This window comes from Silene latifolia, chromosome 2 (genome assembly GCF_048544455.1).
Source record: "Silene latifolia isolate original U9 population chromosome 2, ASM4854445v1, whole genome shotgun sequence".
Classification (NCBI taxonomy): Eukaryota; Viridiplantae; Streptophyta; class Magnoliopsida; order Caryophyllales; family Caryophyllaceae; genus Silene; species Silene latifolia.
The window spans coordinates 77,004,455-77,030,140 of NC_133527.1; the positions used below are offsets into that span (position 1 = coordinate 77,004,455).

The 25,686-nt window shown below is 39.1% G+C and overlaps 1 protein-coding gene across 1 annotated transcript; it reads right to left on the reverse strand.

The window, feature by feature from the left end:
- Positions 1-1,520: 1,520 nt before the first annotated feature.
- Positions 1,521-2,133, reverse strand: LOC141640989 (uncharacterized). Its single transcript, XM_074449667.1, has 2 exons — positions 1,746-2,133; positions 1,521-1,528 (listed from the first exon to the last, which is right to left on the reverse strand). The coding sequence occupies exons 1-2, from the start codon at positions 2,131-2,133 to the stop codon at positions 1,521-1,523; spliced, it is 396 nt and encodes a 131-aa protein (XP_074305768.1).
- Positions 2,134-25,686: the final 23,553 nt, after the last annotated feature.

Sequence of the window (25,686 nt, forward strand, 5' to 3'; positions counted from 1 at the left end):
TTAATGTAATAAGTTATTACCAAACCCACGTAGCAAAACAAATGACATGACACTACGTACATATAAAGACTTATTAAACAAGGAAGCATGTTGGATCTGTTCGTTAAATCCCGCGTACCCCAAACCATAATTTCAATCCCTCTTATCATCAAGCCTTTATGGTTAGAAAAATATAATTAAACTAATTAATATGATAGAATATGGTGAGACAATTATTTACACTTAGGAAACAAACGACTGTACATTTAAACACAATAGTGCCAGTCCTAAACCTTCATTAAATGGAGATAGAGATGCATATAGAAGTTATATATAATCAAGTGGTGTATTTGTGAGCGACATACAAGATACAGTTTAAGCATCAACCAAAATAATGTCACCATAAGATGCTTACCAAGTTAACACCCCATAATTAACATGCTTGCTACTCCACAAGTACAATATTTAGACATCCCCTTTCTCGCTAAACAGAGGACACACAGAGTATATCATTCTCGAACTTTGACCGACTTCACGCCATAACCACACAAAATATAGCACACAATATTTCACAAGAAAACACATAAATCAATTGAACCATCATCGACCAATCTAGCCTACAAGACCGCAAAACCGCAACGTAATACCGAGGATGGTCGTTGACGTTACCTTTTTAGCGCTTAATCTTCAATGGGGTGTCCGGGTCGTCCGAGCTTGAACCTATGTCGAAATCGGAACGGAAACGGCGTTAAACATACACGTTTTAAAGCTATAGGAAAACATGTAATAGGAACTAAAGTGGAACGAAATCGGTACGATAATGAAGATTACTGGGAGAAGAAGAGAATGAAGTAAGAATTACAGAAAACCGTTAAGAAACGAGAGAGAACGGTGCTGCCAAAACTGAGGGTTTGAAATTGTAAAGGTGGATGAGAAGTCGATGTCTTATGCGTGAAGAAGAGTAGTAGCTGACTCTTATTCAAATGCTAAAGCTAACTGAACGAGAGATTACCTACTAAAATCTTGGGATGTGATCTGGTCTTCAACAAACCACAATTACGAGTTGACTAGATTAATATACTTACGGATTTCCTAATAAAGCTTAGTGCTTAAACCTCATATTAAGACGATCTAACATCAAAATAAAATGACATGGTCTAATTAAAATAAATATGTATTTCAAAATAATATATTTTGAAAATAATTAAATTATACTCCCTCCTATTCCGAATAACTGTCCCATTTGGACAATGGCACGAAAATTAAGGAATGAAGTTAAAATAATGAAAAGTATTGTATAGGGGTAAGAATATAGGAGTTAAATAATGAAAAGTATTGAATATAATGGTTTAGGGGTGGTTGGGATGGTAAATAAAGAAAAGAGACAAGGGTAGGAAAGTCAAAAAACATGTCCAAATATGGCAAATGGGACAGTTATGTGAATAGACGAAAATGGCAAATGAGACAGTTATTCGGAATAGGAGGGAGTATACTTTATAAATTAGTCTTGCAATTTTAAATAATGTGCATAGTTTATAAAATTATCGCCCTATCATAATAAATAAATATGACAACTTAGAAAAATTATAAAATCAATTAAAGGAATTTAAAGCTCGAGAGTAACTAACATTATGACGGAAAAACGCGAGTGTTACAGTCTCCCCTACTTCTAAAAGTTTCGCCCTCGAAACTTAACGCGGAAAAAAAAACGAAGGTAGGAAAGAAAAGAAGGGATCGAAATAAATGAGATGATAATAACAAATTACCTCTCTCAAAAAGATGGGGGTGCTTTGCTCGCATAGAATATTGAGTCTCCCATGTCTCTTCCACGAACTTGTCGCACCCCCAAAGAACTTTAACTAAAGGTACAACCTTATTTCTAAGGCGTTTTTCCTTCTTATCCAAGATGCGAATAGGTCCCTCCTCATAGGTCAGGTTAGGCTCAATTTCCAAAACTTCAGTTTGCAAGACGTGACTGGGATCGCTAATGTACTTCCTCAGCTGAGAAACATGGAACACGTCATGAACCTTCCCAAGACTAGCTGGCAACTCCAACCTATACGCCACTGGGCCAATTCTCTTGAGCACCTCATAAGGACCCACATACTTAGGACTCAGCTTCCCTTTTATACAAAACCTTCTAACACCCTTCATCGGAGAAACTTTGAGAAATACTTTCTCACCCACTTCGAACTCCAAAGGTCGTCGTCTTACATCTGCATAAGATTTTTGTCTGTCTTAAGTTGCTTTCATCCTTTCTCGAATCAGCTTGACGCCGTCAATGGTCTATTGTAGCTTCTCAGGACCCAATTCACGGACTTCACTAGCTTGATCCCAACATAATGGACTGCGGCATTCCTCCCGTACAAAGCCTCATAAGGAGCCATCTTGATGCTTGCATGATAACAGTTGTTGTAGGAAAACTCGACCAAAGGTAAACTCTTCTCCCAACTCGCTTGAAAATCCAAGGCACAAGCATGGAGCATGTCTTCAAGGGTTTGAATAGTTCTCTCCGTCTGTCCATCTGTAGCGGTATGAAAAGCTGTACTCATCATCAACTTGCTACCCATAGCCTTCTGCAACGCTTGCCAAAAACGGGAACAAAATCTCGGATCTCGATCGGACACAATCTCCAAAGGAACACCGTGATATCTTACTATCACATCCACATAAGCACTTGCCAAACGATCTAAACTCCAAGTCTCCTTGATTGGCACAAAGTGAGCACACTTCGTCATACGATCCACGATCACCCAAACAACATCTTTACCACCAATAGTTCTTGGCAATGCCATCACAAAGTCCATAGAGATAGACTCCCACTTCCATGTAGGAATCGCCAACGGCTGCAACAAACCACGTGGTCTCTTGTGATCAATTTTAACCTGCTGAAAAGTAAGACACTTACTCACATACTCAACAATGTCATTCCTCATACGGGGCCACCAAAACTGGAGCTTCAAATCTTGATACATCTTATCACCACCTGGATGCACTGTATACGGTGTGTTATGCGCCTCACTCAAAATCTTTACTTTTAACTCGACATCGTCAGGGATACACCATCTACCTCAAAACTTGAGAACCCCATCTGGATTGACTTCAAAACCAACAACTTTACCAATACCCAACTTAAAACGGATATCAGCTAACTTAGAATCAGCTACCTGCCTCTCTCGGATTTCCCGGAACAACTCCGGTTCAGCCACCATGGCAATCAGACATGCACTACCAGGATCCACAAATTCCAAATTAAGCTTCCTGAACTCTGCACACAAATCATCTGGCAAAATTTTGATAGAGTTAACAGAATGAACGGTCTTCCTACTGAGAGCATCAGCTACAACATTGGCCTTCCCTTCATGATAAAGTAACTCCACATCATAATCATTAAACAACTCTAACCAGCGTCTTTGTCTCGGGTTTAAGTCCTTCTGAGTGAAAATGTACCTGAGACTCTTGTGGTCAGTGTAGATGCTAGCTGACCAGTCGTGACATCTCTGTTGTTATCATTGTTGTTGTTGTTGACAGACGAAGTTGAAGACGGGGCCATGGCTCTGAGGCAGAAAAACGGCTCACATTACAACTCAATCTGACATGGTTCAAAGACTGAACGCAGACAACACAAAGGACGAGACAAAGATCAGACTCAACAAGACGAGGGTGACCGTGTGTGGTTCTTCGGTGCTGACTCGATTTATGACGTGACGGTGTTGACCGAACTTTTGACATGAGTCCAACATAACGGCGTGACGCCATTAGACGGGTCTCATGGTGAGACAACTCATAAGTAAAGACCCATAAGTACGTTTGCTTGGACTCGATAGACACGAGGCGAAATTGGAATGGTGGCCTGAAGTTTTCGAAAATAGAAATTTTCAAAAAGATTCATTTGTCACTTTATGGACGGCTTCAGAAGATAGAGATCTCCGCAAGTCGATCAATTGAAAGGGTTGTCTTAAGTTTATTTGCAAAAGACGGTTTGAGTTTGAGTCGGCTCGGAAAACAGTGTATTGTTCCCCAAGACGGTTTTTGAAATTCAAAATTGTATGTTTTGAAAATCGAGTTTGAAATGTTTGAAGAGGTCTCGGGGACGGTGCATGGTCCTCAGGATCTCGAAAGTGTCTCGAGAAAAGGGTGTGTGCTTTTCTCGGGTTTTGAAAGAGCCATTGTTGGCGCGAAACGGGTTGAAATCTGTAACTAGACGCGGCGATTATAACGGCGTAAAAAGGTGATTTGAAATGGTTGTAGAAAATCGGGTTTGAAAATCGTCATTACGACTGCCTAGAAAGGCGTGTTGAAATGGTTATAAAAACCGGGTTTGAAAATTGTCATTACGACGGCCTAGAACCCGACGGCCTAGAAAGGCGTGTTGAAATGGTTATAAAAACCGGGTTTGAAAATCGTCATTACGAAGGCCTAGAAAGGCGTGTTTGAAATGGTTATAAAAACCGGGTTTTATAAATCGTCATTACGACGGCCTAGAAAGGGGTGTTTGAAATGGTTATAAAAACCGGGTTTTAAAAATTGTCATTACGACGGCCTAGAAAGGCGTGCAATGATCGGCGAAAGACCGAGGTTTTGAAATGGCCATTATAACGGCGAAAAAGGGTGTTTTTTGAAAGTTTTGAAAATGACACGGAAGGACTTATGATCAAGTAGCACATAAGCACTCACAGTTTCATTATATTATGCATTATGATGACACGGGTTTTGGCTTAGAAGGGTGGGTTACACACCAAGCAATCAAACCCCGATTTGCGAGAGGGATACCAATCCAAACAAAATGTGTAACGTCAATGGTATGCTTGACTCAATCGGGATTCGAAACGCGGGGATGATAATGTGGGAAATAATCTGTATACTTCCCTTTAACATGAAGGATTATAACGATTAAACAAAGATGATCTAAGGTCATAAAATAAAATACATAAACAAAAGTAAAAGGATTTAGAATTAACCTCAGGTCCTAGCAAAATTGGCCTAAGAACAATATCAAAACTGATATTCGCCTATTAGTTGCACCCAAGACGATCTGAGATATACCCTTTGATTATGCTAGAAATCAATCTAAAATTTTCTGTAAAATTTTATTGTCTTTGTGTTTTGTGATGAGAAAGAGGAGGCAAGGTCAGAAAAAATATTAGGTCAGAAATAATTCTCTACCTTTGTTTTTATATAGACCGAAATCCGAAATCAATTAGGAAAGAAATAACCTCCTAATTTTCGGCCAAACAGACCGAAAATAAGGAGTGTATTTTCCTTATTTTGGTCTTTCCAAAAATATATAAACTGTGTTAAATTGTCATCTAGTGAGGATCGAACCCATGACCTCTTGGCTTGTGTACCCTCACTATTACCACTATGACACATTCAACGTGTTGATATTAAATACAACTGATTATATTTAACTACGAATTAACAGATTAATTCGTCCAAACTAACCTTATATATATTTAATTAAATATAACTTATTATATTTAATTTACGAATTGACAGTTAATTCGTCTCAACTTGATATTATTTAATTTTTATTAAATAATTATCTCATCAACACATTGACTAACTTTTTAGTCATTTTGGGCATCAATGTAATTATATTTCTATAACCACATTTCTCAAATACGTCCTATATATAGGTGTGACCTTTAGGGACCAGTTGATCACCGCCATCTGTATGATAATAACGTCAAACTCTCTAGCAAGCCAACCGTTATTAGGTAAACGTTAATCAACTGATTAAATATACGAAGTATACCCTTGTGAACCTGTAAGAGATTTACAAATGTTATCACACTAATTTGTGGGGGACACCAGCTCCAACAAACTCCCACTTGTCCTCACAAGTGTATGTGCGATAACCGATTCTCATATCCTTTAAAATTTCTCCCACTCAATGTAAAACAATTTGCAAATCCGAATTCATAAAGGTCGTATTTTACAAGCGATCAGTATCAAGAGTGGTTTTCCCGACTAGAGAGTAACTTAACTGATAAACGAATCAACATTCGAGCATGGCCATGCATTTCAGTTACAACTCCTCGAGTGGCCCTGAGAAATAACTATACCTGATAAGGGATGAATATTTTCCTCAACTCGAATCCTGCATACGTAAGCACAGTATGAAATGACCCAGAAAAAATCTACTTAGCCCCGATTCACGGTGAGACCGTGAGAAAGAAACCAAAGTCACCCAAAGACTGCCTTAATCTCAAGAGACAGTTGATAGTCATAAGAATCGACTCTAGGTACACAATGGATGTCCTATCCACGACCTGGCACCGAATGTTATAAAACATTTAGGACTCCATTACGATGTCACAAATAAAAATTGTCCTACGAGGTATCGTCATAATCTCGTATCTGTGATCGATTAGTCAACCGTTTAACTTATGGCTCGTTGAACCCACCATCAATCGACTGCACAATATAATAGCCGGAGTTATCAGCTCACATTGGCGATTACGGACCTAAACAAATATAATGTAATTCAGTTCACTTTGTGGCGTTCAATGTTGTCAGTACAATCCACATGAAAAACAAAATATTATATATATAAAACGATGAATTTATAAATAATATATGAAAAAGATAATGTATCAAATCCATAATCAAGTACTAAAACTTAGGAACATGTTTGATTCCCATGGAATTAACATGCCCTACATGCTTATCATAATTCAACGGTATGGTGAGAGGATCCGCGATGTTATCATCCGTCGCAATCTTGTCAATCACTATCTCTTCTTGCTCCACGTAATCACGGATCAGGTGAGCCTTCCGAAGTACATGTCTAGATTTGTTGCTAGACTTTGGCTCCTTAGCCTGGAAGATGGCACCTCTATTGTCACAATAGATGGTGATCGGGTCATTCGAACTAGGAACTACCGAAAGCCCTTGTAAGAATTGACGCATCCATATCGCTTCCTTTGCTGCCTCCGAAGCGGCATAGTACTCGGATTCAGTAGTAGAATCTGCTACAACACTCTGTTTGGAACTCTTCCAGCTGACCGCTGCACCATTAAGAGTGAAGACGAACCCGGACTGAGATTTTGAATCATCTCGATCCGTTTGGAAGCTAGCATCTGCGTAACCGGTTGCGCATAGCTTTGTATCGCCTCCATAAGTCAATACCCAATCCTTAGTCCTCCGTAGGTACTTGAGGATATTTTTGACTGCTATCCAGTGTGTCTCACCTGGAGTCTTTTGGTACCGACTCGTCATACTCAATACATATGCCACGTCTGGACGTGTGCATATCATGGCATACATGATCGATCCTATTGCAGAAGCATAAGGAACACGACTCGTGCGCTCAATACCTTCAGGCGTCGTGGGTGACTGAGACTTGCTCAACTGCATCCCAGTCGTCATAGGAAGGTTCCCCTTCTAGGAGTTGGTCATGCTGAACCTCTCAAGAACCTTATCCAAATAAGACTCCTGACTAAGTGATAACGTCCGTCGTGATCTATCTCGGTAGATACGGATTCCCAAAATACGTTGTGCCTCACCCAGATCTTTCATCTGGAAATGGTTCTTCAACCATTCTTTAACCGAAGATAGGAGAGGAATGTCATTCCCAATCAAGAGTATGTCATCGACATACAATATTAAGAACACAATCTTGCTCCCACTCGACTTGATATATAAGCATGGTTCTTCGACCGATCGAGTGAAACCATACTCTTTTATCAGTTGGTCGAAACGATGATTCCAACTCCGAGAAGCTTGCTTAAGTCCATAAATGGAACGCTTAAGCTTACATACCTTCTTAGGATGTTTAGGATCTATGAAACCTTCGGGTTGCACCATGTACAACTCTTCCTCAAAATAACCGTTTAAGAAGGCGGTTTTCACATCCATTTGCCAAATCTCATAATCATGAAATGCGGCAATCGCTAAGATTATCCGAATGGAACGTAGCATGACTACAGGTGCAAAAATCTCATCATAATGCAATACTTGCACTTGAGTGAAACCTTTTGCCACAAGTCGTGCCTTATAGATATCTGGTTGCGCGTCTACAGAACGCTTTATTTTGTAAAGCCATTTGCACTGTAGAGGTTTTACCTTATTAGGTAAATCAACTAGATCCCATACGTTATTCTCATACATGGAGTCCATCTCTGATTGCATGGCTTCGAGCCATAGCTTTGAGTCGGAACAGGCCATAGCACCTTTATAGGTTGCGGGTTCATTACTTTCTAGAAGTAAAACATCATTCTCCTCGACCATACCAATGTATCTGTCCGGAGGATGAGAGTCTCTACCCGACCTCCTAGGTTCCTTAGGAATATTAACCGTATCATCAGTTGGAGGTACAGCTTCCTCCATCTGTTCCTCGGTTGTTGGTTCTAGAATCTCCGACAGCTCGAAGGTTCTATTACTCGACTTGTTCTCGAGAAATTCTTTCTCTAAGAACGTCGCACTAGCCGCAACAAATACTCGATGTTCGGTAGGCGAATAGAAGTAATGACCAAATGTTCTTTTTGGATAACCTATAAAGTATGTCTTGACCGATCGCGGGCCGAGCTTATCCTCGTGTCTCCACTTGACATAAGCCTCGCAGCCCCAAACCCGAATAAAGGACAAGTTAGGTACCGTTCCCTTCCACATTTCATATGTAGTCTTGTCGACAGCTTTAGACGGACTTCGGTTAAGTATAAGAGCAGCTGACAAAAGAGCATAACCCCATAATGAATCAGGCACTACGGTGTGACTCATCATGGATCGAACCATATCAAGTAAGGTTCAATTTCTCCGTTCGGACACACCATTTAATTGAGGTGTTCCAGGTGGAGTTAATCGTAGAGCGATTCCACGATCTTTTCGGTGTTGATCAAACTCATTTGAAAGATATTCGCCACCACGATCTGAACGGAGTGCTTTAATCTTTCTACCCAGTTGGTTTTGTACCCTATTCTGGTATTCCTTGAATTTCTCAAAGGACTCACTTTTATGCTTCATTAAGTAGACATATCCGTATCTACTCAAATCATCCGTGAAAGTGATAAAATATATATAGCCATCTCTAGCGGTAATTGACATAGGTCCATATACGTCCGTATGTATGAGTCCTAATAAGTCACTAGCGCGCATTCCAACACCTTTGAAGGAAATTCGAGTCATCTTGCCAATGAGACATGATTCACATGTGCCATATGCAGAAAATCCGAATGAGGGAATAGTCCCATTATCGACGAGTTTCTTTACGCGTTTCTCATTTATGTGTCCCATTCGACAATGCCATAGATAGGTTTGATCTTTGTCACCAACCTTTAATTTCTTATTATTCATGTGTAATACTTCCGTGGTTTGATCTAAGATATAAATTCCATTCATGGAAACTGCTTTGCCATAAATCATTTCATTAAAAGAGAAAATATAACTATTATCCTTTATTGAAAATGTAAAACCGTCTTTAGCAAGTACGGAAACAGAAATAATGTTCCTAGATAAACTGGGTACATAGTAACAGTTATTTAAAGATAGCTCAAACCCACTAGGGAGTTGGATTACATATGTTCCCTTCGAGGCAGCAGCTACTCGTCCTCCATTCCCGACTCGCAGGTCCACATCACCTTTTTCGAGAGGTATGATGTTCTTTAGGCCCTGCAAATGATTACACAGATGAGAACCACAACCAGTATCTAGTACCCAAGTTCCGAAACTTGCATGGTTAATCTCAATCATATGAATATAAGATGACATACCAACAGGAACGACGCGGCCTGCCTTGATGTCCTTACGGTAGACGGGACAGTTCCTCCTCTAATGTCCAGTCTTGTGACAATGGTGGCACTCTATGTCACCGCCCTTGCTCTTTGTCTTGCCTTGTGAGCCACTAGTCTCACCAGGCGCACTCTTACCGTTTCCTGGCTTCTTAAACTTTGGCTTACCTACAACTAGGTCGCCATGAACCTTGCCCATACCTTTACTCTTGTTGTGAATCGTGAGAACATCCTGCTTCATGCTCCCACTCAATTTCATATCCATCTCGGTCTGTACGAGAAGGGAGTGTAGCTCATGAGGACTCTTTTTCAAGTCATTCATGTAGTAGTTCGCCCTGAAAAGGGCAAAACCATCATGAAGAGAATGAAGCATTCGGTCAATGACAATGCTCTCACTGATTCTACAATTCAGTGACTCCAGTTTCTCGACATTCTCAATCATGTGAAAAATGTGTGGGCTAACCGGTTGGCCCTTCTGGAGTTTCGCATCAAAGAAGCGACAGGTATGCTCATATGTGATGATTCTCGGTGCCTTTGAGAACTCATTAGTGAGCGTGGTGAAAATCTTATTTGCACCTTGGGCAATGAAGCGTCTCTGCAAATTGGTTTCCATTGCAAAGATGAGTACGTTCTTTATCGCACCCGCTTCCATAACGAAATCACTATAAGCGAGTGACTCGTTGGCTCCTGCATTTGGGCCTGGGTTGACCGGTATTGGCTCAGTTAAATACCTGAGCTTACCGTCAGCAATGGCAGCATTCCGTAGTGCCGCCTCCCAGTCCGCAAAGTTGGACCCATCATTCTTCAGTCGTGTGGACTGATTCATTTGGTCCATGAATACTTTTAGCCAGGATGAACGATCTAGTGTGGCACTAGGCATTGGGATTGCGTTATTTCCAGCCGTTTGTTGTAACAGTATTATTGATAATTAGCGTGTTCTACACTGCGAAAGAAGAATAAAATAATAAGCATGCATCGTTTTTATTTTAAGTCTAATGAACTAATGTCATAACGCGAAGACTCAAAAACATTTATACAATTGACCTCCCTTAAGAATTATATAAATGACCCCAAGACTCAATTCTCTGTAAATTGATAAGCTAACCTGTTAGCTAATTCTACCGTTACAATTCCTGGTCGATAAATTTACTGTAAATTCTATCTTTAGTCCATCATAATCACGAGAAACTCTTCGGACTATGATGTTGAGGTAAACTAAGACAACACAACTACTTACCCAACGTAGAAGGGGTCATATTAGGCCTACCGACGAAGAAGGGACTCATAGATGTTTGCCCTTATAAAGACTAATCTCAATTTCTTAGAGGAAGATCCCATCAACTATTTTTAATTCATTTTAAGTGAACTATAATCTAGCATGCGAGAATGATTTAAACTAAAGTGATGGCTTATAGACTGTGACATCTGCATGTCCATGAAAACTAACAGACAACTATATGAGTCAATTTTCATGCATTTTAGTAGTAGGTGGTTTGGTTTTAGGCGGAATATGATGCAATTACTAGCATGTGAATGAAAAGCAATAAAATGAAAAACGTAAAAAAAACAGTAAAAGTCCTAGTGTGGCATATCCTATCAAAATGAACAATAAATACAAGTTTGGAATCCATCCTTGGACCCGAAAAGCTTGTCTTGATGTTCCATCTTGATCCATGTAGCGGGAGTGAGCTTGAATCTTCATCTTTAGTCTTCTTTGAAATTACAATAATTAAAATTACATAATTGACCTATTAATTACATTCTAATTTCAAAACCCAAAACTAAAATAAAGGAGATTCGAGATCTCATAATTACATAAAAATTATGTTTCCTTCATTACGAAAACATAATTGACTAAGGCCACACTAAGTATTACAAATTACAACCGATTGCAAAATTAAATACGTAAATAAAATTCATTCATTCGATTCATTCAACATAATTAAAAGCATCAACTAAAATAAATTAAACATACATAATACAATAAATTAATTATGTTGATTAATTTATCCAAACCACCTATTTAAATTAAATTAAGTGACAATTCCGCAAGTTAATCACATTAATTCATACATAATCCATATTAAACTTGTAATATGAATTCTATCCGTCAAAATTTTAAACTACTTCAAAATAACTCGGTATCATTAAATTGTGAACCGATTCACAATAACAAATTGGCCAAAAAAAAAAAAAAAAAAAAACAAAATCCAATTTTTTTTTTAAATTGGTCACGGCAAAAAAAAAAACAGAAAATTTTTTTTTTTTTTTTATGTTTCAGCTGCACGGCTGAATATTTAAAAAAAAAAAAAACCCTTTTCCTATTTTAATTTGGTAAATAGGAAAAACAAGGAAAAAACTTTCCATAATTTTTTTTCCCTTTCTATTTCGGTAAATAGGCAAATAAAAATTTCTATTTTTTATTTTTTTTTCTTTTTCTCGGTTTACCAAAAACAAAATTAAAAAAAAAAAAAAAATCCCGGTAAACCCTAAAAAAAACGTCCTTACCCTTTTTTTTTCTTTTTGCGGCAAGATGCCCTAAAACAAGATTTGATGACTAATTTGTTTACCTTTGCTATAAGCACATGATTAGCATATAAAAAAATAAACATGATCAATTTATATGCCAAAAACTATATAGCAAAAACAATTCTTTTATCATAAACATGATGATTCCATTTAATTTTAACTTAATCTGCATTAAATCAAAAAACTACCAATAAAAAAATTTCGAATCACAAAAAAAGAAACCCTTTATTTGTTTTTCGAAAATCAGGTTATGTTTACATACAATTTTTATGAAAATCATCAAGATTAAAATCGAAGCCTAGTGCTCTGATACCACTTGTGGGAAATAATCTGTATACTTCCCTTTAACATGAAGGATTATAACGATTTAACAAAGATGATCTAAGGTCATAAAATAAAATACATAAACAAAAGTAAAAGGATTTAGAATTAACCTCAGGTCCTAGCAAAATTGGCCTAAGAACAATATCAAAACTGATATTCGCCTATTAGTTGCACCCAAGACGATCTGAGATATACCCTTTGATTATGCTAGAAATCAATCTAAAATTTTCTGTAAAATTTTATTGTCTTTGTGTTTTGTGATGAGAAAGAGGAGGCAAGGTCAGAAAAAATATTAGGTCAGAAATAATTCTCTACCTTTCTTTTTATATAGACCGAAATCCGAAATCAATTAGGAAAGAAATAACCTCCTAATTTTCGGCCAAACAGACCGAAAATAAGGAGTATATTTTCCTTATTTTGGTCTTTCCAAAAATATATAAAGTGTGTTAAATTGTCATCTAGTGAGGATCGAACCCATTACCTCTTGGCTTGTGTACCCTCACTATTACCACTATGACACATTCAACTTGTTGATATTAAATACAACTGATTATATTTAACTACGAATTAACAGATTAATTCGTCCAAACTAACCTTATATATATTTAATTAAATATAACTTATTATATTTAATTTACGAATTGACAGTTAATTCGTCTCAACTTAATATTATTTAATTTTTATTAAATAATTATCTCATCAACACATTGACTAACTTTTTAGTCATTTTGGGCATCAATGTAATTATATTTCTATAACCACATTTCTCAAATACGTCCTATAGGTGTGACCTTTAGGGACCAGTTGATCACCGCCATCTGTATGATAATAACGTCAAACTCTCAAGCAAGTCAACCGTTATTAGGTAAACGTTAATCAACTGATTAAATATACGAAGTATACCCTTGTGAACCTGTAAGAGATTTACAAATGTTATCACACTAATTTGTGGAGGACACCAGCTCCAACAGATAAAACTCAGGCCGACGAGACGAGTCAATTGGTCGAAAAGGGTTAGGTTGTGGGCCCGGACAAGGAACCCGACCGTGACCGTAATATCAATTAATGCATTCCAACCAAGACCTCGTTCGAGTCTCACCATCTAGGGATCACAAAGACGTAAGTGTCCTAGTTTTCCCCAGCGGAGTCGCCATTCTGTGGACATAGCCACCTACACGCCAAGCCAATCTGTGGACGTATAGCGGTCTTTTGAAAGCCACGCTCGGCGGCGTAAAAATGCTTTTGACCGGATCGTTTTAGATCGGTCGGTTTCGTCTCGGTAAGGGTCTCGAAACGATTAGAGATGTTCGGAGTCGCCACCAAGCATTTGTGGGATGCTTGGAACCCGTTCGAAATCCACTTTATACCTCGGTCATTTCGAAGCACAAAGCAGCGTTTGACATAGGTACTAAAGATAAGGAAATCGTCCCTCTTTAGCATCCTATCTCTAGAATGACTCTCGTATGCCCTGGATAAGGTCGTCCACTATCCAAAGTTTCTGAGTAAGAGGTGAAGGTACGTATTGGGAAGCCCTTTAATCAGACACCCAATCCCGCCCGCGGTAGCGGCCTCTACTGATCGATCTTGGTTGGTTGAATGCAAAAGTTGATAAAACGGTTTAAATACATGAACGCACATCCAATAATTTAAACCTAACATATGAGAGCTTTCTAAGTTGGTTGATTTAATCCAAGTATCAAGTATAAGATGTCGAGTTGGATTAATGATTGATTTGCATGCAAGACGGAAATTAAACATCCATTTACCAAATTAGGTTTAGGGTGCATAACGTGATCCATTTATCTTGGTAAAGCGTTTTGCAAGTATGATTTTGAATAAGCAAATAGTCATCTGATCCGTCCTATATCCGGGCTAACCGGAGTCGGGATCGTCCTAGACGAGTGCTGAAAAGGGAACAGGTCCTGTACAGACGGCTACATGAGGTGCGAGCCAGCCGGCGGTACAAGAGGCCTCCCTGGTTTTGAAAATGAGAAAGAAAAGGCCTGCTTGAGGCGCGGGTCAACCTACGGTTATATGTCGTATTCTGGCCATTTAGAAATAGTTATAAAACATGTTGAAAAATGGGTATTTGAACCCGATTTGATTTGAAAGGGTCGTTTAGACCGCAGAACGAGACTCGAATAATCATCATTGTTTTGATGATATTCGGTGTCGGGTTCGACTTTGACAAACTTGACATGAATAGTTTTGAAAATGATTATGAACTAATTGCTTTAAGTTCATTTGAATGTAATTAGTCGATACTCATCATCGTACTCGGATTAAAATCCGGCATGGTATGTAGAACCAAGGATGACTTTGTGTTGGGGACTAATATGTTTGTTTCGAAAATGTAAAGAAATGATGAAAGGCTTTAAAATACCTCCCAAAAATGTAATAAAAGGCTTTAAAATACCTATTAAATGTTATTAACCAAATATTATCACCGAAACACGGATTTAACCATCATGGTATGAGGAACCAAGGGTGAAAGATGTTTTATGGTTAAAACAAATGAAATAAAATAAAAAAGGGTTTGAAAATATTTGAAATGGTAAAAACCGATAGTAAATATGAAAATGAATTAAAGGGAAAAGACGAGAACAAACATGATTGAGTTCTGACCTGGACACCCCATTTAGGCGCGGGCAAGCCGGCGAACCAAGGGGATTTTGTCTCAGGCCAAAAATCAGTTTTGGCTCGTTTATTCCACATTTTGGTTCATGTTATGCATGTTTTAGCATGCTGTAGTCATGAAACAAATAAAAACATGATAAAAGAAGGATTTTTACACCCTCATACTTACATGTTTGGTTACGGCGAGAAACCGACGTAAGTGTAACAACTCGTTTGGTTGGAAAAGACTCGGTTTAAAACCGTTTTGGTAAGTAAAAAGAGTGTTTTAAGATTAGTGACGGTGTAGTGGTCGAAGTGGTCGGTCAAGTGATTTAATGCACGATGAAGGTACCAAACAATGTGTAAGGCTTGTATTTACGATCCGTAGGTCGTAAATACGCGTCGGATTGTGACTTAAGAAGTTGAGTCGAGAATTTTAAGGGACAAAAGAGGGGGCGGACACTCGCGTAACTTCTAAAATGGGGGCATTTGAGGGGTATTTATAGGAAAATGAGTGGTTGTGTGAGTTTTGAGCGACGTGGCCACCTGGGCTGCTCAAAGAGCCGCGAGCCACGTCGCGGGTCTTGTTGTCTTGTCGCTTTCACACAAGAGCAATCATGATTTGTTCTATCCTAGGATTTGTAGTCATATGTTTGGTACTTGACCATACATAAATCTGGGAAATCTTAGCATAGACGGTTTTGAAAGTTTTCTTTTTGGTGGTTGACTCGGTTTGACTCGTTGTTGGAGTCGGGATTTGAATTTTTGAGTTGGTTTTTGGTCCGGTGTCGGTTTTGACTCTAGTTAGTGTCATTGCGACGCCGTCGTCGTGCATTAAACACTCCAGGTATTTTTGAAATGTTTTGAAATGTTTTATTTTCGAAATCGTTTTAAGTTTTCCGACGTAAAGTTGTACACAAACTATCGATCAAACGCCGCGATTCTAAAGCATGTTATAGTCCGATAATCATCGGGTGTTTGTTGGAGTCTCAGCAGATACTGGGTATCTACACTTACACGTGTGAAATGGATTCCAAGTATCTTAAGTGTCCCGTCGTTGATGGGAAGAATTATGGACTTTGGAAAAACATGATGACACACTATATAAAAGGACATGATTGGGAGTGCTGGACGATCATCAAGAATGGACCAAACAAAATTTTGGTTGCATCTTCGGAAGGCACTACCTATGAGAAAAAGGAAGAAGACTATATTGAGGCTAATTACAAGAAGGCTGAGAAAAACTCGAAAGCGATAAGCCTGTTACAAAACGGCATGACATCGACTGAATTCGATCGTTTTTCCTCTTGCACTTCGGCCAAGGAAATATGGGATGGGCTTGAGTTGGCCTATGAAGGAACGTCGGTTGTAAGGAAATATCGCATTGACCTGCTGATTCAAAAATATGAACTTTTTAGAATGGAAAAGAATGAATCACTTGATAGCATGTCAGCACGATTTTCTACTATAGTCAATGAGCTCAAAAATCTTGGTAAAACTTTTGACTCCGAGGATATTGCTCGAAAAGTACTTAGGAGTCTAACCAAGAAATGGCGTCCCAAGGTCACGGTTATGGAAGAAGTCAGAGATCTCACTTCTCTTCCTTATGGAGAACTTATTGGTGCTCTCATGGCTCATGAACTCGTCTTGGAAGACGATGAGGCCGGGGCCAGTAACATTAAGAGCATGGCTCTACAAGCTTCTGCTAAGGAAGAAGAAGATGTTGAAATAGAGGATGAAACGGTCTTGTTTGCTAAACAATTTAACAAACGCATCTTCAGAAATAAGCAAGCAAAATCGTTCAAAAACAATAACAACAAGTTCTCCAATAAGAAAACTTCTGAGTCAAAGAATACGTTTGCTAATAGAGGATGCTTCAAGTATGGAGAATCCAGTCATATGATTAAGCATTGTCCCATATGGGAGAAAATTAAAGACAAAGCAAAATGTGAGAAGACCAAGAAGGAATTCAAGCAAGTGATGATGGCATCATGCTGGGGAGATCTCGACCCTGAGGACGACGAAGCATCAGAAGAAGAAGAAGAAGTTGCTTACCTATGTCTAAGCAACGTTAGTCTTGACCTCTTCTCAGACAATGATAAAGATAGCATGGACTCCTACTGCTGCTTCCTAGGAGATTCCGATTCAGAAGAAGAAGAAGAAGAGGTAAGTAATCTTGAACTTAAGAAAAGTGTTAAGAAATTGCCTAAGAATGCTTTAATTGAATATTTTGAACAATCTCTTGATAAGTGTCACGAACAAGAGATAGAATTGAAAGACTTGAAAGAACAAATTCCCGATATTGCTGAAGAGAATCACCTCCTTAAAGCAAAGACCAAAAAGCTCAAATATAAAGTTAGAGCTAATATGGCTACAACTTCAGATACGACAAATGCTGAGAAGAAGGCTCTTGAGTCTAAAGTTATAGCTAATGAAGCTATAACCTCAGACCTGAAACTCAACATTAAGCATCTTCAAGCCAAAGTTATAGCTAGTGAAGCTATAACATTGGAATTGAGGAAAGTCAAAGAGCTTCTTGAGTCCAAGGCTACGGCTAGAGAAGCCGTGATCTCATATCAAAAGAAGGAGATTGAGACTCTAACTCAGCAATTAAAGGAATCTAAAACCGTTCTTTCAAATACTAAAAGAACGCATACCGAGACAATACGAATTCTTAATGATAGATTCCAGAACTTTCGTGACAATTATGAAGAGACTCATCCTCCCAAAGTCGTAGAGTCAGACCATTCCAAATGCAACAAAGAAATACAGTCCTTAAAAGAATTAATCTTGCACGCTAGAAAGGTTCACGAAAAATGGGAAGGTAGCACACGTGTCCTACATTTCCTAACTGAACCATCGGATAACAACTTGAAAATGGGATTACGGCACGAGTGCTATGGTCGTAGAGATCACTCTAAATGCAAATCAACCCCTTCTGAACGAGATTTTAGAAGGAGAAAATATACAAATTTACCAGAATATTTGATTTGCAATTATTGTGGTCATACTGGACATATCCAAGAAAATTGTGTCAAATATGCTCATGATTTAAGAAAAGGAATCAATTTTGTTAAAGCATCTAACACTGCTTTCGAGGAAAGTAATTGTACCCCATATGAACCATGAACCAATGAAGAACGCAACAATGATCATCGTTGGTTCTACGATATGAGCTTCGATTTCAAGAAGGCTACCAAATCAAAACAAACACCTAAACCTAAAAAGCCCTTCAAACCCAAAGCTCCTCCAAAACAACCTGAAAGACCACGACATAAGGAACCCACAACTAAACCTAAGACGGTTCCTAAACAAACCCATTCGCCTCCAAAACGTAAAGTCATAAAAAAGGTTTGGGTTAGAAAAGATCTAGTTTTTAGAGTGACTAACGTCAAAGGACCCAACTTAGCTTGGGTACCTAAAAACTGTATCTAATTATTTTGTAGGTTGTGGTGAAAGAAAATAACCTATGTGATGTGACCATTATTTGAGCATATTTAGTCCCTGAATTAGCCTTGTTCCCATGCTTTTTAGTGCATATTTAGGTCATTTATTATCTTTAGTCCTTTGTTTTGCATATTCTTTTAGGTTTTGTTCCCTTGGTAGGAAAGGAGTACAAACCTTGCATTTTCATGGCAAAATAGAGCTAAATTGATTGAATTCAATGACCAAGCGTCAAAGAGAAGACAAGACTTGAAGGCCTTTGTACATATTATAGTAGATGGGCAGTGATGAGGAAAGATCCTTGCATCTCCGACAAGATCCCCGAGGATTGTTGGAAGAAGGAGGAAGAAAAGAAGAAAAAAAAAAAAGAAACTGGCCACGAATCCGAGCGGCTTGACCCTCGTGACGCTTGTCCAAGAAGGCCAGAATCCGAGCGTCCGGCCAAGGAATTCGCTCGTCCAACAACCAGGCAATCCGCTCGTCCCACTGCCTTGGACGCTCGGATTGTGTTACAGCAACTTTTTGTTTTCTTCTTGTTCTATGAAGGATGCGCATATTTCGGAAAGACCGGCAAAAAGGAGACCGGCATCTCTTTTGAGAGGAGCGATTCCTCAAGGACTTAATCGTCATTTAAGCCCTTAGTAAACCCTAATTTATGTACCTAATCCCCACTATAAATACCCCATTAGTCTAATTAGATAATCATGTTCTTCTTATCAATCTCTAGTGTAGTTTATATCATTCTAATCTTTTCTTAATCTTGTAATCAACTTTTAATCAAGTCTTAATACAAATCTCATTTCCGTAATCTCTTTTTGTTCATCTTTTATTTTGGGTAATTGAAGATTATTTGGGTTATTATTGGGAGCTTGACAACCTTCCAATCAATCATCAAGTACTTCTATTATTCTTTGATTTATTATTGGAATCATTAGTAGGTATAATTCTCTTAATCCCTTTTTAATTATTGTTAATTATCTTCATTTATTCATCATGTCTTGCTTTGTTAATGTGATTGACAACCTTGTTAACATGCTAAACTTGATAATGAGTCAGTAGTTTCCTTAACTAGGGTTAATGGATAATTAGGGGAAATTAACATGAGGAATGATTCATGCTTAATTTAATATGTTTTCATAGTTTATTTGCTTGCTTGTTGTGATCTCAACTTATGCACATGTTATGTTTGATGAAATGAGAGCCTATGAATCCTTGCATTTTTTACCCATCACTTACCTTTTCAATGAGACTTGTAAGACATAAACCAACTCGCGTCTCATTAGACCATGCATATAGTTGAGTAGGGAGGATTAATTCGACTTGTAGGTGTTGTACAATCTAATCGATTCGGCTCCGGGACCCAAACCTTCCTAGTATTGTAAGATATAAACCAACTCGATCCATCACAACAATAATTGCTTGCTTATAATTTGAGAATATGTTTGTATGATCAATTCCCATGAATCCCCTATGACCCCATGACACCCTAGTGCCTTTTATCAATTGTTTACATCCCTTTTTAATCATCTTGCTTGTTTACTTTTATTGCTATTTAGTTTAGTGATCTTCTACTTCAAACCCTAAATTGTGACACCCCTAGACACCGCTACTTACAATTGAAAATCTTACTTCAATACCCGTCCCTTGGGATCCGACCTTTACTTGCCTTTTTACTAATAGTAGAGTTGTTTGTGAAGTTATAAATATTGTTTTGGTCTAGGTGCTCCTAACGACAAGTAACCGAAAACTAAACCTCCAAGTGTTTACGCACTAAAAATGGTGCCGTTGCCGGGGACGGTGTTAACTTGATTTAGATTTTCTTAGATTGTTATTAGTTGTGTCTTTCTTTGTCTTGGGGAAGTAAAACTCCTCAAGATTTGTTCTAATTGTTTTCAAGTTGTTCGATATTTTGCAAGATGGATCTTATAGATTGTTTTGTAGAGGACCACTTAAGTATACCTTTCTTCAAAGACCCCATGCAAGCATTGGAAGCCTTGGAAGCAAGTGAGGCCAAAAATATGTATTGGGAGTTAGAGGTAGATCTTTTTGAGGCCGCTCTAGCTAACAAAGAACTTACTCATAAGCAATCTGAATTAGTACATAACATCCTTGTGGAAGCATATCAACCTATAGAACATGAGAAATCAATCCTAGAAGACATCTTACAAGTCGAAGAGCAAGAAGAATTCGTCATGGAATTCGAGTATGACGAAATTGACGAGCCCGAAGAACAAGTTGAACATGCCATGAGAATGGAGTGTAATGGAAATGGAGAAAATTCTCAATGAACCTTCTAAGGAGGAAAGTGAGGTACAAATCCCTACTTTAAAACCCCTTCCCCCAAATTTGAAATATGCTTTCCTTGATAAATCTACGACCAAACCCGTGATTGTTAATGATAGACTTGATGAAAACCAATTGGGAAAATTGCTTGATGTGTTGAAGCAACATGAAAAGGCTATAGGTTATAGTCTAGATGACCTTAAGGGGATAAGTCCCAACTTTTGTATGCATGGAATTCATCTAGAGTGGGACCATAGACCTACCATCCAATCTCAAAGGAGATTAAACCCCCACATGCAAGAAGTTGTCAAGGGAGAGAGGTTATGAAATTACTTAATGCAGGAATCATATATCCCATATCGGACTCTTTGTGGGTTAGCCCCGTTCAAGTGGTGACTAAGAAAGGAGGTACCATGGTGGTGACAAACGAAAAGAATGAGCTAATACCCACAAGGAAGATCACCGGTTGGCGTATGTGCATTGACTACCGAAAATTGAATTCCGTAACAAGAAAGGATCATTTCCCCCTACCATTCATTGACCAAATGCTTGAGAGGCTAGCCTCCAACAAGTTCTTTTGTTACCTTGATGGGTATTCGGGATTCTTTCAAATCCCTATACACCCGGATGACCAACACAAGACCACCTTCACATGCCCTTATGGTACTTTTGCATATAGGAGGATGCCTTTTGGCTTGTGTAATGCCCCCGCCACTTTTCAAAGATGCATGATGAGTGTCTTCTCCGATTACCTAGAGACCATAATGGAAGTTTTTATGGATGATTTTAGCGTTTATGGAAAAGACTTTCACTCATTTTTGCATAATCTTTCTCTTGTATTGCAAAAATGTGAAGATGTTAGTCTTGTCTTAAATTGGGAAAAGTGTCACTTCATGGTCAATGAAGGAATTGTTTTGGGTCATCTAATTTCGGAAAAGGGCATCGAGGTCGATAAAGCTAAGGTTGAGGTGATTGAGAAACTCCCACCTCCCGTGAATGTTAGAGGGGTGAGAATTTTTCTCGGTCACGCGGGTTTCTATCGCCGTTTCATAAAAGATTTTTCAAAAATAGCGAAACCCCTCACTCAACTCTTACTTAAAGATGCCCAATTCCATTTCACTGATGAGTGTGTTGAAGCCTTTAATAGAATCAAGGAAGCACTAATCTCGGCACCTATCATTCAACCTCCAAATTGGGATTTACCGTTCGAGATTATGTGTGATGCTAGTAACTACGCCGTTGGAGCGGTTCTTGGCCAACGGGTAGGCAGAGCTCTACATTCCATGTACTATATAAGCAAGACTCTTGATCCCTCCCAAGTGAACTATGACACCACCGAGAAAGAGCTTCTTGCCATTGTCTATGCTTTGGACAAATTCCGTTCCTACTTACTTGGATCCAAAGTGATTGTCTTTTCGGATCACCGTGCTCTCCGACACCTCTTAATAAAAAAGGAGGCAAAACCAAGGTTGTTGAGATGGATTTTGCTTCTTCAAGAACTCGACTTGGAAATAAGAGACAAGAAAGGAGCCGAAAATGTAGTGGCGGATCACTTGTCAAGGATCCGGTTTCATGATGAACAAGGAGAAACGCCGATCAATGACTCATTTCCCGACGATATCTTGATGGCCATTCAAACACAACTTGAAAGGCACATCACCCCATGGTTTGCCGATTATGCCAACTATATCGTTGGAAGAGTACTCCCTCCAAATTTGAACTACAACCAAAGGAAGAGGTTCTTATTCGAAGTAAAAAGGTACTTTTGGGATGACCCAAATCTTTACAAAGAGTGTAGTGATGGGCTCTACCGGAGGTTCATCCCTCAATGGGAAGTCCAAGGAATCTTGTAAGGATGTCACTCGTCACCTTACGGTGGGCACCATGGAGCAAGGAGAACCATTGCAAAAATTCTTCAATCGAGCTTCTATTGGCTTACGATGTTCCAAGACACAAGGGAATTCTTCATTCATTGTGATGCTTGTCAAAGGACGGGGAATATCTCTTGGAGGAATGAAATGCCACAAAGGGGCATACTAGAGGTGGAGATCTTCGACGTTTGGGGGATCGACTACCAAGGGCCGTTTGTGACGTCCAATGGGAATAAGTATATCCTTGTGGCCGTAGATTACGTCTCAAAGTGGGTGGAGGCAATTACCACCCCAAACGATGATGCAAAGACGGCCACCAAGCTCTTCAAGAAAATAATCTTCCCAAGATTCGGAGTCCATAGAGCAATCATAAGTGATGGAGGAACGCATTTTCATGAAAAGAAGCTCGCATCCCTTTTGACCAAATATGGTGTGCAACATAGAACCGGCTTAGGATATCATCCTCAAACAAGCGGTCAAGTTGAAGTTTCGAATAGAGAGATCAAGCAAATTCTTGAGAAAGTTGTAAACAAGACCCGAAAGGATTAGAGCACAAAGCTTGATGACGCTCTTTGGGCTTATAGGACGGCCTATAAGACTCCCATAGGAGCGTCTCCTTACAAACTTGTTTATGGAAAAGCATGCCACTTGCCAATCGAATTAGAGTACCAAGCTTTTTGGGCAATCCGAGCCCTTAACCTTGATCTCAAATTAAGTGGTCAAAAGAGGATGATACAAATTCAAGAGTTGGAATAATTCCGACTACAATCTTATGAGAATGCCAAGATCTACAAGGAAAGAACAAGATTGCTTCATGACAAGAGGATCAAGCAAAAAGCCTTGCACAAAGGGGATAAAGTCCTTTTATTCAATTCCCGATATCGACTCTTTCCCGGGAAGTTGAACTCTAGATGGATGGGTCCCTATGTGATCACCGAGGTTGGAAAGTATGGGGATTTTGAAATCAAGACGGAAGATGGAAGCAAATTCAAGGTCAATGCCCAAAGATTGAAGCCATTTATTGGAGAGGTCGAGGTCACCTACCTCGGGCCTCCTCATCCTTGAAGGAATCATCAAAGGGAGAGTTTGGTAGAGTCCTCCCTAAACCACCACTTGTAAATATACTAACCCCTCTAACTTGTATTTATAATTTTATTGCATTCCTTTTATCATAAACATAAATTCTTTTCATGAGAGTAAGTGAGGGAGGGTCACTAATGATTTTTGATGAAGGAAGGAACTAGTTTTCAAGTGTGGGGAAGCTTTTTATCGGAGTAAAGGAAATCGAGGAGAATCCGCTCGTCAAGCAAGGAATCTGAGCGTCTGAGGAGGAAATCCGCTCGGCTTATTCAAGACGCCCGTCTTATTGACAATTCGCTCGTCTTTTTACTGCATGACTTTGGGATACTTTCCTGTAAGAGAATACGAGCGTCCCTCAGACAAGACGCTCGTCCTACTTCAGAAAAGACGCTCGTCCTAAGCTCGATCCACTCGTCTTGGCTGCTTCAAATTTTGGAAAAATCCGCTGTAAGAGAATCCGAGCGTCTTCCCAGGAATTCGCTCGTCCCAAATCGAGGGAATCCGAGCGTCCCAGGCCCGAATCCGCTCGTCTCCTTGCGGCCTTCACTCCCGATTTTTACGATTTTAATTCTCCCCACCACACAATTTGTGACACATCACCCTTCCTTCCACTTGTATTATAAAAACCCACCTTCTTATGACTCCAAAGCATATCCCAAAAACTCTTTCATTCCACAAAAACAAAAGCCCCAAATTCTAGGGTTTCAAAAGCAAGTTTCAATCCAAAAAGAGCATCTTCATACTTCAACAAATCAAAAATTCCAACTCCAAAATCAAAGAATGGGACCAAGGGGATCTTCATTTAGGGATAGAAGAAGACCAAGAGTGAGAGGAAATTCTTCTACTTCTCACATCAACACTCTAAGAAGGGAGCATGAAGAAATTATGGATCTTACCAAGCTTGATGACTTCTCTAATGTTGAATTCGTAAATGATGTGCAAAGGCTCGTTTTTCACCGACTTCTTGGTAAGAACATTCTCCCTATAAAGTTTTTATGCCATAGAACTTTAAGGAAGCTTGGGATTTACCATCAAATGGAAGCCCTTTTTGAGTTGTTTGGTCTCTCTACCCTATTTCGCATGCACGAGCAAACCTACCGATCCCTTGTTCTTGAATTTTTAAGCTTCTTGAAAATCACAACCTTGAATAGAACGATTTGCATAGAATTTAGGTTGGAAAGTGTTTCGAGAATGATGACACTAGTGGAATTTGCTAATGTGCTTGGCCTTGATGTCTCGCCTACCTGGACATCAAAACCGAAGAAATATAGTGTTGCACCCCTATAGAGAGCCATGACCGGCCGAGATTTCATGTACATTAAGGAGTGTCTAGCTTTCCACAATCAAAATCCTATTTTGAGACTCACCTACCGGTTCCTTTCCGGCACCCTCCTTGTACGCCGAGACCCGGCAATTGTGAACGAACTCGATCTTGTGTTCATGGAGTCTTATCTCGATATCCGAGGAAGGGGTGGATACCATTTTAATGCGCCTCTTGTACTACTCGAGAAGTGGGCTAAGTTTAGAAACGGAGATGACGATGGGATGAAACATATCGTTAATGGAGGACTCATTACAAAGATTGCAAAGCATTTCAATCCAAAATTTAATGAGAACAATGAGTACACACCTCTTTCCGGGAATACAAGGATAAATGAAGAACTCCTTCTTGTGCATCATCATTGGATTACCCTTGAGGGGGTTGATAAAAGGATCAAGTGGATAACAAAGGGGAGTGATCCAATCTACTTACCAATGACCGGTCTACCAAGAATCTCACCAAGAAGGGGTCCTCTATCACCGATCTCGTCCTACATCATCCCCGCAAA

Excerpts from the sequence above, each read along its gene's own strand:
- LOC141640989 (XM_074449667.1), bottom strand. The coding sequence starts at position 2,133 with ATGAAGGGTGTTAGAAGGTTTTGTATAAAAGGGAAGCTGAGTCCTAAG.